Source organism: Pelophylax lessonae, assembly GCF_965119305.1.
Source record: "Pelophylax lessonae genome assembly, chromosome: 8".
NCBI lineage: Eukaryota > Metazoa > Chordata > Amphibia > Anura > Ranidae > Pelophylax > Pelophylax lessonae.
Window position 1 is genome coordinate 162,727,026 of NC_138775.1, and position 12,931 is coordinate 162,739,956.

Consider the following 12,931-nt stretch of genomic DNA (forward strand, 5'->3'; position numbering starts at 1 on the left):
TTTTCCCCCACCAACCCAAACTTTCCTGCACAGCTTAATTAGTCCTAGGTACGGTTTACTGTCTCTGCAGTGCATACTACTTATGCCTCGTTTCCACTGAGCGGAACGGTTCTGGTCGGTACAGTTTGGAAGGGTTAGAATGGTCCGGTCTATTCAGGTGAGCGTTTCCACTGCAAGTCGGGCCACCAGGGACCATGCGGGGTTTACACCAAATGAGGTGTTTGTTTTGCTCTTTCATTTGACGTGAGCATTGAAGTTTTCCTGTCTGCCAATCAGTGGAATCTATCATGTGACGCCAGTAGCGTACCGTTCCATTTCCTATGGCCCTACATCTGAAGCAGGAATTGTTGCGGTTTGGTTGTATGGGCCACTTTCACAATGGAAACACTTAAATTAGAGTACCATACCGAACTGACCCGAACCGATCCGCTCAGTGGAAACGAGGCATTAGTCCTGCTTTTCAAACATGCTGGAGTAAATGCTCTTTGACCATGGCCAGGCCAGAGCCTAAAGATCAAGTATATTTTTTAAAGCTAACTATGAAAGAGAAGGTTGTGTATTGTTCTCTGTTTGTTTTTTCCAGAACTTAAAGAAAAGGTAAAATGTGGAAAACCTCCACCAACAGATAATGGAACAGCTGTTATAGAAAGAGAGATTTATTACAGTGGTGATTCTATATTTTACAAATGTGTTGATGGATATGAAATACAAGGATCTAATACAATCATATGTAGAAACGGCAAGTGGACAGAGCCTCCTAAATGCAAGGGTAAGTCATTCCTAGAGCAGCAGCATAACTAGAAAAGAATGTACCTCAAAACTCAAAATGTGTGGACCACTCACCCCACTACCTACCCCCTCACACTCATATTTTTACATTTTAGCCTTTAGGTTTCTGGCATGCGGGTGCTTGAGCCCATGCAACATAAATTCCAGTGGATTTACCTCACCTGGAAAGCCAAGTTGCTGTGTAATTCACCCATAGACATGAATAGCTGAGTGTGTTGGTACTTGGTTTTATGCCTATGGTCACGAAAACACAAGTAAAGCGTAGATTTAAAAAAATGTTTAAGAAAAATTATATTTATTACATACACTTGTATGCTGTACTTGCATCCCACTTACTCCATCAGGATCATAAAAATATCCCTCTGGCTCCATCAAGATCTGCAGCAACCAAAACATTAAACTGCATGGCTACTGGAATCGTCAGATTATTTTCATTTCACATGAATTTGGCCTGGGTAAATTAGTATGCACTAGGCTCCCAAGGCTCTGGTAGGGACCAAATGCCGTTGCTGTTGTGACAACAATTTTAGGGTCCATTCACACTAGCGCGACTTGTCAGGCGACTTGGTCGCCTGACAAGTCGCGGTCGGTCGGTCGCTCGCCATTGAATAGTACAGGACCCATTCTAATAGGAGTGACGCAAGTCGCTCCGACTTAGAAAAAGGGTCCTGTACTACTTTGGGGCGACCTGGAGGTGACTTGCATTGACTTCAATTATATGAAGTCCCTGCAAGTCGCGCCGAGGTCGCGGTGCATGCTGTGCACCGCGACTTCACAGGTCGCCCCAGCAAGTTGTGTCGCGCCAGTCTGAATGGGCGCTTAGTCCTTGTCCTTTTATTCTGCCAGTTGTAAAGCCAAAACGTTTACCCTTATGGCTTGTTATATAGCATACTAGCACATCTTCTATACATAGAACTTATTTCTTCAATGATTTCACTGATATGTAATGCTTACGACTTTAGGGCTTTTTTGGATACCCAAAGAAAGCTGTGACATGCGAATGGGGGAAATGAAGATTTTGCAACTGCATCTATGCACAAGTACTGTTATATAGGATAGCAAAAGGAACAGCATGGGTCATTTTAATGTTCAGCAGACATTCATGTATATAGTTTACCTAGGCATTTCATATTAGTGGAAGTCCCAACTAGTCCCAAATCTAATGTGGCTGATTTCTCTATTTTTCTATATATGCCAGCTAATAATGAAGACTGTGGAAGCCCACCAAAAATAAGCCAGGGTGAGCTTACTGGTGCTGCGCTGGCCAGGTATAAAAGTGGCTCTTCAGTGGAATACCGCTGTCACAACTATCACTTAATGGAAGGAACCAAAACTGTATACTGTACACGCGGAACCTGGTCACAACCGCCTAAATGCTTGGGTAGGTAAGAGGTGTATATTGTGCATACATGTATCATCAATGTGATTACATTTCAAATGTCATAGTAGAATCTGATTTTATTTTAAACAGTAATACAGGTAATCCTATTTAAATGTTCTATACTCTGAACTTTTCTAATACTTGTAATATTTGTGTGTTTTTGCAGTATCCATTAAGTCATTGTATAGTAATTACTATCTACACATTTCTGTGAAAGTGGTATATGTGTTTTTGTTTAAGACATGCAACTGGTTCCTGTAAATAGTTAGTGAGCCAGGTTATTTGGCAGGAGTGCCGCACCAATAGATCAGAGTTCAAAGGTTTTATTTATTTGAATTTAATAGAAATAAAATGCAGAAAAAGTACACAGATAAATCATTGAGCCAAATGTTTCAAAGTTCAGCACATGCATACAATAGTTTAAATATCTAGTTAAGATAAAATAAGCAATAGAGGATAACAAAAATGTACATATTATTCCTGTGTATAGGTAAAATTTTCCTATTTCTCATTATATTGGTTAATGTCCAAGGCTCCCCCAAAGGCCCTTCCATGTTTGTGAGCTTTTTTACTCCATCTATGTAAAACAAAAAAAATGCATTTTGAGGGCTTTAGAGTGCCCTTTTCAGCAGGGCAATCTAAATAAAAATACAGAAAAATGTCCACAGATAATAATCAAATCAAATGCTTCAAAACACAGTGCATGCATATAAAGTATGTTTAAAAATCGAATTAACCACTTAAGCCCCGGAGGATTTGGCTGCTCTACGACCAGGCCCTACTTTGCGATTCGACACTGCGTGACTCTAATGGACAATTGCGCGGTCGTGCGACGCTGTACCCAAATTAAATTGATGTCCTTTTTTCCCACAAACAGAGCTTTCTTTTGGTGGTATTTGATCACCTGTGCGATTTTTATTTTTTGCGCTATAAACAAAAAAAAGAGCGACAATTTTGGAAAAATAACAATATTTTTCACATTTTTTTTATATGAAATTCTCAAAATAAAATCAAAAAATCAAAATGTTTTAACATTTTAGGCCAATTTGTTTTCTGCTACATAATTTTGGTAAAAAAAAAATTGCAATAAGCGTATTTTGATTGGTTTGCGCAAAAGTTGTTGCGTTTACTAACTATGGGAAAGATTTATGTCATTTTTGTTTTTTTTTTAACTAGTAATGGCGGCAAGCTGCGATTTTTTTTTTGCGGGACTGCGACATTGCGGCGGACAGATAGGACCCCTGACTGACATTTTTGGGGGTACCAGTGACATTACTACAGTAATCAGTGCTATAAATATGCACTGTTACTGTAAAAATGACACTGGCAGGGAAGGGGTTAACTTTATTGGTGATCAGTGGGTTAAATGTATTCCTAGGGGCGTGATTCTAACTTTGGGGGGGCGTGGCTTGTGATGTAACCACAGAGACATACGATCCTACATAGCAGGATCGCATAGCCTCCGTGCTTACATCAGGAAGAATGACAGACGGCTGTGTTTACATCAGCCGTCAGTCCTTCTCCCTCTCCTGTGGAAGAACGCGAGTGGCCGGCTGACATCGAAGCCGCCGGTCACACGTGCGGGGAAGACAGGGAACGAGCGGGGGCAGGCTCCCGGGCGAGCGACGTAGGTCTACGTCGCTTTGCCCAGGAGCGGCTGACTGCCGCAGTAAATAGTCGTGCGGCGGTCAGCAAGTGGTTAAGATAATAGAAGACATGAAAGATAAAAAAAACATATTCATAATATTTCTGTGCGCACTTTCCTGTGTAAGATTTCCCTATTTCTATATTTCCTATTTTCTATATTTTCTGGTTTCCCCAAAAGCTTTTCCATATTTGTGAGCTTTCGTCTATGCATCCCACATGCCTTGTGCACGGGAAATAGTTTGTTTTGTGTGTTCTGTGTAAAACACTTCCATGTTCACCTTACTCTAAAATCTAGTTATAAATTGGGGCAGTTGCCATTTTGTTTAGTTTACTAGAATTGGTGCGGGGACATACTGGACGCCTTCAGCTGCCATTTTTTTTTTATAGGCTTCCAGTATGTCCCTGCGCCTTTAAGGATAGATGAACTGCCTTTACCTGCCCTTACCTTATCCATTGCTATAAACAGTGAGGAAAAAAGTATTTGATCCCCTGCTGATTTTGTACGTTTGCCCACTGACAAAAAAAGATCAGTCTATAATTTTACTGGTTGGTTTATTTTAACAGTGAGAGACAGAATAACAACAAAAATATCCAGAAAAACACATTTCAAAAAAGTTATAAATTGATTTGCATTTTTAAGAGTGAAATAACTATTTGAACCCTTTGCAAAACATGACTTAGTACTTGGTGGCAAAACCCTTGTTGGCAATCACAGAGCTCAGACGTTTCTTGTAGTTGGCCACCAGGTTTGCATACAGTCAGGTCCATAAATATTGGAACATCGACACAATTTTAATATTTTTGGCTCTATACACCACCACAATGGATTTGAAATGAAACAAACAGGATGTCCTTTAACTGCAGACTTTCATTTAATTTGATGGTATTTACATCCAAAGCAGGTGAATGGTGTAGGAATTACAACAGTTTGTATATGTGCCTCACACTTTTTAAGGGACCAAAAGTAATGGTACAGATTAACAATCATAAATCAAACTTTCACTTTTTAATACTTGGTTGCAAATCCTTTGCAGTCAATTACAGCCTGAAGTCTGGAACGCATAGACATCACCAGACGCTGGGTTTCATCCCTGGTGGTGCTCTGCCAGGCCTCTACTGCAATTGTCTTCAGTTCCTGCTTGTTCTTGGGGCATTTTTCCCTTCAGTTTTGTCTTCAGCAAGTGAAATGCATACTCAATCGGATTCAGGTCAGGTGATTGACTTGGCCATTGCATAACATTCCACTTCTTTCCCTTAAAAAACTCTTTGGTTGCTTTCGCAGTATGCTTCAGGTCATTGTCCATCTGCACTGTAAAGCGCCGTCCAATGAGTTCTGAAGCATTTGGCTGAATATGAGCAGATAATATTGCCCGAAACACTTCAGAATTCATCCTGCTGCTTTTGTCAGCAGTCACATCATCAATAAATACAAGAGAACCAGTTCCATTGGCAGCCATACATGTCCACGCCATGACACTACCACCACCATGCTTTACTGATGACATGGTATGCTTTGGATCATGAGCAGTTCCTTTCCTTCTCCATACTCTTCTCTTCCCATCACTCTGGTACAAGTTAATCTTGGTCTCATCTGTTCCAGAACTGTGAAGGCTTTTTTAGATGTTGTTTGGCAAACTCTAATCTGGCCTTCCTGTTTTTGAGGCTCACCAATGGTTTACATCTTGTGGTGAACCCTCTGTATTCACTCTGGTGAAGTCTTCTCTTGATTGTTGACTTTGACACACATACACCTACCTTCTGGAGAGTGTTCTTGATCTGACCAACTGTTGTGAAGGGTGTTTTCTTCACCAGGGAAAGAATTCTTCGGTCATCCACCACAGTTGTTTTCCGTGGTCTTTTGGTGTTGCTGAGCTCACCAGTGCTTTCTTTCTTTTTAAGGATGTTCCAGTTTGGCCACACCTAATATTTTTGCTATCTCTCTGATGGGTTTGTTTTGTTTTTTCAGCCTAATGATGGCTTGCTTCACTGATAGTGACAGCTCTTTGGATCTCATATTGAGAGTTGACAGCAACAGATTCCAAATGCAAATAGCATACTTGAAATTAACTCTGGACCTTTTATCTGCTCCTTGTAAATAGGATAATGAGGGAATAACACACACCTGGCCATGGAACAGCTGAGCAGCCAATTGTCCCATTACTTTTGGTCCCTTATATACAAACTGTTGTAATTCCTACACCTTTCCCCTGATATGGATGTAAATACCCTCAAATTAAAGCTGAAAGTTTGCAGTTAAAGCACATCTTGTTTGTTTCATTTCAAATCCATTGTGGTGGTGTATAGAGCCAAAAAGATTAGAATTGTGTCGATGTCCCAATATTTATGGACCTGACTGTACATCGCAGGAGGGATTTTGACCCACTCCTCTTTGCAGATCCTCTCCAAGTCATTAAGGTTTTCAAGGCTGGCATTTGGTAATTCGAACCTTCAGCTCCCTCCACATATTTTCTATGGGATTAAGGTCTAGATACTGGCTAGGCCACTCCAGGACCTTAATGTATTTCTTCTTGAGCCACTCCTTTGTTGCCTTGGCCATGTGTTTTGGGTCATTGTCATGCTGGATTACCCATCCATGACCCATGTCAATGCCCTGGCTGAGGAAAGGAGGTTCTCACCCAAGATTTGCCAGTACATGGCCCCATCCATCGTCCCTTTGATGCGGTGAAGTTGCCCTGTCCCCTTAGCAGAAAAACACCCCCAAAGAATAATGTTTACACCTCCATGTTTGACGGTGGGGATGGTGTTCTTGGGGTCATAAGTACATTCCTCCACCTGTATAGAAGACACCTGGGAGACAGAAATCTTGCTGATTGAATGGGGATCAAATATTTATTTCACTCATTAAAATGCAAATCATTTTATAACTTTTTTAAAATGTGTTTTTCTGGATATTTCTGTTATGTTGTCTCTCACTGTTAAAATTAACCTACCATTAAAATTATAGACTGAACAGTGTGCAAACGTACAAAATCATCAGGGGATCAAATACTTTTTCCCCTCACTGTATGCTTAAAAATGAAGGCTCTCATAGACTAGAGTTAGGACCGCACTATACAAATGGCCTTGACAAGGCACTGTGACTTTCACATAGGGAACCTTCACATACAGTAAGCAATGTTATAAAATTGGGTAGCACATGGACCACACAAGCGTAGTATGTACTAACTGCTTAAAACTGACCCTTGGACAATTCTTTTTTTCAAACAACATGGGTATAAATCAATGTGCACCAAATGTTTTTCTACCGTGTGCTCAAAGAAGGGAACTGAATGAAAATGTCCAACTTGCTCAGTAAACTCTCTCATCATCATTGGCCTTTCAATCTTGATTATTGCAGTTGCCTGTATTTTGCACAATGTGATTGTCATATCATTATAATCCATTTAGTGAAATTTACCACTGGGTCTTTTGATGGATTGAGTAGAAGTGAACTTCCAAGGATTGGATTAATGATTAGAAAGTACTTCCAAAACCATAGGTGCATGTACTGTACTCAGAGAAACCATGGGTGCAAGCATAAAATATAGAAATATGAGGAGCAAAAAAAAATTAAAAAGTATGTTGACCAATAAAGCATATAGGAAATGTGTGTGTGTGTGTGTGTTTTTTTTTTATGTGATGTAAAGCACCACCTTCACTGCCCCATGGACATTTTTTTTTGGGCACTCCATGTTTTCCTTCTATGTTGTCATAATAAGGCACTGAGAACTTTCATATTTAATTTTTTTTGGCAGAATTATATGTATTTCTTGTATTTAATATAACTTTGTCTTTCCTTTGCAATAACTACTTGCCTCCCTATATCATATTCCAGACAGATACTCATTAGTAAAGCTAGTTTCTCTTTACAGAGCCGTGTACAGTATCGATGCTGCATATGAAAGAAAACAATGTGGATCTTCAGTGGAGTTTTGAGATCAATTTCAAATTCCTACATGGTGATATGGTGCAATTTATATGCATGGATGGATTTGACACATCACATTCTGAACTAAAAGGATTGTGTCAAAACGGTCACATTTTATATCCAAGTTGCAGTATAAAAGGTAGAAAATAAACCACAAGCTTTACTCTCCATGCATTGTGATTCAACTTGCATTATCAACACATTACTTATGTTTCTACAGGTACACTGAAGTCATGCGGCACTCCTCCTCTTGTGATGCATGGTACAGTTAACTTACCACAGAAAGTTTATTTGTCAGGATCTGTGGCTGTTTACCAGTGCTCAGAGCATTACTACTTGAATGGAAAAAGCACAGTGCGCTGCTCCAATGGACAATGGGAAGATCCACCCATCTGCATTGGTAAGATGAATCAGTTATGAAGTGGAAAAGGCCTAATGCGCTACCAATTAAGTAATTTTAGAAGATCCAAAAAATTATATATAAAAAAGGGGGGGAACCAGGATCACGTGGTGGTGATGAAGAATAAAGTTGCCAATTTTTTTGTAGTGTCACCACATACGATTCATATACAAATAACTATAATTAAATCGGCGCTAAATTCAAAGTGAACTCAATATCAAATCCTAAAATATACAACATAAAAAAAAATTGCTGTGCAAATTAATAAATATTTGCATTTTATTTATTAATTTGCACAGCATCTTGTGTTTATGTGCTATTTATTTTAGGATTTGATATGGAGTTCACTTTGAATTTAGCGCCAATTTAATTATAGTTATTTATAAGATGAATCTGTTACATCCTTCAGTAAAGTACAGAATTACCTTTTACTATGTAATATTTTGAGAATGATCCACAAAATCCCATCCATAAATGAATAAGGAGCCAATATTTCAGGCACAGACCTTTAAAGACACTGCTAGGCCTTAAGGCCCGTACACACGTACCGATTGTCGGCCGACGACCGATCGGCCAATTGTAGGCTTGTTAGTATGATGCTTCCGACAGCCGACAGCGCACTTTCGGCCGAACAGAATCTGTCGTGCAAGCATTAAAATTTTTGTATGCCGACACCAGAACGGCCGATTGTTCGCCAGTCAGTACAGAATTCGGCCGACAGACAGCAGATTTGCAAGACTGGGCATGCTCAGAAAAGAAAAACCACAGGGAAAGTTAACCATCACATGAAATCACCTCTGCAGTCGGCGGACAAAATTTGTGTGCAGTCTTTTGCACTTTTCAGCGGACAGGACAGCCCGGGGACAAAAGACGGCCGATCGGTCGGCCGATGATCGGTACGTGTGTACGGGGCTTTAGGCAACATTTCTTCTTCACAGTTCTCACTTGAAAACCAGACTGTTATTTTGTTAAATTATTAAAGAGAATTTGGACACTGCAATTATTAAATATCTCATACATCCACACACCACAGTCATCTGATATGTTTATAGGCAATAAAGCACTACATTTCAGTATTGACACATAACAAGCACACTACATAACGCAGATCAGAACAAATTTTTAATATTAAAAATGGAGAGCAATAAATCTTGCTCTTACAAACCAACACCTGAGTGCAAAGGAGCTGTCAGCACTGTGGTATAAACCAGGGAAGATATGGCTGATCCAGTACCTAGTAAAACCATCAGAAAACAGCCAATCCCTGTAATGGAACAAACTTGCAGCATCCCGTCAAGAGAAATGTGAGGAAATGAATTGCTCTCACCCACATCCCTATGCAAATCTACACTAAGGTGTTTCAACGCCACGCTCACTTGTTGGGTAGGCTTTTTATTACTTCCTGTTGTGTCTACAAGACAGGAAGGGAAATATGCCTAATGGTATTTGTATCTGAAGTAACGGAAAGAGAACAGCAATGAGCAAGAGTGGGAATACCTGACCTGCTCTTTCAAATAGGTAGCAAGATGGCATTCTCAGATTGCCATCAGGAAGGAATGATTGGGACAGATTTATGTACCAGAGCTTAACCTGAATGTAAAACAGAAGTGGGCGGTTTGCAACAACTATGTAATCCATAGCCTATTTTTTTGCCTGACATGTACCTTGTTGTAAGTTATATACAAATTTTAAAGATGTTAGCAAACCTATTGTTAGGAAAAGGAGGCTACTATTGCTAAGCTTCCTTCTGAATATACTTGTAACGTGGCTGCCATGCTCATCCAGTGGCTTCAAAACTTTCTAAGTCACTGAATTGGGGCAAATTTACAGATAGAAGTTTTTACTTTGATTTTCCAGATCTGCAATTATGTTACAAGTAAGTGTCTGAAAGTATTGAGGCCAGAGACATCCAGTCAACTAGCATTTTCAGAAGTAAAAAAGCATTGGCAACCTCTATTTATCCATCAGTTCTGATTTTCTTTAAAAGCTCACATGTGCATTTAACTGTGCTAAAAAAAGAATGCAGGATAGGTAAAGTCACAGGTTTAGTTCTAGTATTGCAATAAGAAAAAACCTTTTGCTTACATTTTTGCCTGTTGCCACAGTTACATAGAATTAATATTTGTTTTTTTTTTAACTGGCTACACACTGAAATATACATCTAATTTTACCCTCCTTGTAAGAAACGTTTCAGAAAATAAATGTGGGACCTGCTATTAATCCCATATTGACCTGGCATATGATATGCTGTTTCAGGTAGTGAAAGGGAAAAGGATAAAAACAACAATCCCAAATAATTCATCTTTAAAAACAAGTTGGTAGCCCCCATACTTCTATACTAATAGGTTAATTTTAAATTGCAAAATGACTCATGTAACTGCAAATATAAACCTTTTATTGAACTGCAGCTACATATTCAATCACCCTCCAATGTCCATGGCTAGTTTTAGCCCAACCTAGCTTATTATTTCTGCACTGAGATGATGCTGCTGGTTTTAATTATGCACAACTTCCCACAAAGCTCCGGCAAAAAAAGAATAATGCTGAGACAACTGGATTGTGAATCCCACTTAAAGCCAACCATTCGAAGACCAGGCTAAACTTTTGTTTACATGTAAAAATCTGTATTTTTTTCTAGAAAATTACGTAGAACCCCTAAATATTATATGTTTTTTAAAGCAGAGGCTCTAGAGAATAAATTGGTGGGTGTTGCAATTTTTTATGTCACACGGTATTTCTTCTACTTATTACGCAGTGTAAATATATTCCAAATACGTCAGGCTTTAAAATTGTGCATGTCCATGCAATGTCAACAATCTACTAAAATTTTACTATCCATAGATTCTCTGATAGATTGGTGTGATCAAATGCTTTTCATTTTTAAAAATGGTGCCAATTACATCCAGGGAAACTGGAAGTGATGTATACTAATCGCTCCCGGGTTCCTATATCATAGAGGCAAACAGATCTGATCCGGTTTGCCTCTATGATCAGCTGGCGGAAGCACCAGCTGGTCGATAGGGACTACCGATGGGACATCCCCTCCTGCTGCTCATAAATACAATCCAGCAGCTAGGTAACTGCTAGGATTGCTTTTACAAGATTTCTGACCATCGGCTCTAAAAAACAATATCAGGACGATGCCCGATTATCTTGGTATAACCACTAGAAGGGTGTAAAGGCCCATAAAAAAAAGAAAAGAAGTCCCGGAGCTGTACATTACACAAAACCCTCATGTAAAGGGTGGAAGTAGCCTCAGCCAGGCCACTCCCCCAACATGCCCACTTTCCCATGACTAAGCTCCATGGGCGTGGCCAAATATGCTGGGGCATGGCCTGAACAGATTCAATGCTGAGGCTACTTCCACTCTTTACATCAGGGTATTGTGTGATGTATGGCTCCCGGGACTTCTTTTCTTTCTTCGTTGACTTCTGTAGCTCTTTCCCTGCCTGCACTCCCAACGGTTATCAACATAGAAGGACCTACTAGAACCTGAAGCGGCACCCTCAATTTGTTTGTATGGGTTCACTGTGTAAAGGCCTACCCCCAACCATCTTATACTCACCTCTGAGAGAGCTCTGTGAGGATGTTCATAAGCGGTGGGTTTTAAATAGTACTTAGTGGGCGAGGTTATAGGGTCACTTTAAATGTAGAACACCCCCCACCCAATTGTCCTATCATGTCATTTGAAAACAAAGCCTTGTGATTTCCACCTACCATGCTCCACATTGTTACAATTCTAAGATACTAGAGCTTTGGCAGTGAGGTCATGTGGTTGCTGTAAACAAATGGGAACTGGCTCTGGCACACCCAGCATGCTTGCCTGTCAGCAGCAGCCACAAGAACCAAGGATTTATAATTGATTACAATAGGATGGATGGAGAGGTGGGAATGAGCTGATCAATATGACATTTTAGGTACACTATAAAGCTCATTTTAGGTACACTATAACGCTGAAATTTCAGAATTGGGTGGAATTCTTCAATAAACTTACAAAACTAATTTATGTATTTTGGTAATTTTAATCTGTTTGCATTTGTTTGGTTTATTGCAGAACCATGTATTTTATCCAGAGAAGAGATGAGTAAGAACCATATACATCTGAAATGGACTTTGTACAGCGATTACATTTTGCACAGGGAGTTTGTTGATTTCTTATGCATGGCTGGATATGAGAATTACGAGACTACAATGGCATTTGCTTTAAGGAGTGAGTGCACATTTGGACAACTAAAGTATCCAAAATGTGTTTCAAGAAATCGATAAAAAGTGCAGTTATTCCAAGCAGAACATATTCTAGCAAATCAAGGTAATCTTGAGTCATTTTTTTAAATATAAATCAGAAAATATGCACACAGAATTAATATAATCAAGTACAGTGAAACATCTGGGCTGAGAACGCCCTGTAAAGGTCATCGGTGAATATCCAGCAAGAGATCAAAGTAGTTTAACATGAAAAAAACACTACTCTCCATTTAAGAAAAAAATGGCACCCATCTATAATTTGCTTAAGATGGCCTGACTCTCAAACTGCACTACTGCAATAATGTTGTGAAGGGACATGCAATAAATAACTCAACTGTTACATGTACCCAGCATTATACTGCTTGCTAATTTAAAAATGAATTTGATAAGATAGAGACATGCCATTGCTGACTATTTTTTCAGAGGTACAGGCTCAAAGGCTCTCATCCTTATCTTAACTTTATTACCAAGTGAGTTACTGACCTGGAACAAGCATGCTTGCTGTAGATTGGTCACTCACCAGACAGGGAAGCAAGGCTCA

At 39.5% G+C, this 12,931-nt stretch overlaps 1 protein-coding gene across 1 annotated transcript in view; it reads left to right on the forward strand.

The window, feature by feature from the left end:
* Window positions 1–12,730, forward strand: part of F13B (coagulation factor XIII B chain) — a 57,731-nt gene extending 45,001 nt beyond the window's left edge. Inside the window, exons 7-12 of the mRNA XM_082266128.1 lie at window positions 584–769; window positions 1,988–2,170; window positions 7,690–7,884; window positions 7,966–8,145; window positions 12,200–12,454; window positions 12,520–12,730. Coding sequence (XP_082122254.1) covers window positions 584–769; window positions 1,988–2,170; window positions 7,690–7,884; window positions 7,966–8,145; window positions 12,200–12,411 — 956 coding nt within the window. The 3' untranslated portion in view covers window positions 12,412–12,454; window positions 12,520–12,730. The remainder of the gene's footprint in view (window positions 1–583; window positions 770–1,987; window positions 2,171–7,689; window positions 7,885–7,965; window positions 8,146–12,199; window positions 12,455–12,519) is intronic.
* The last annotated feature ends 201 nt before the right edge of the window (window positions 12,731–12,931 follow it).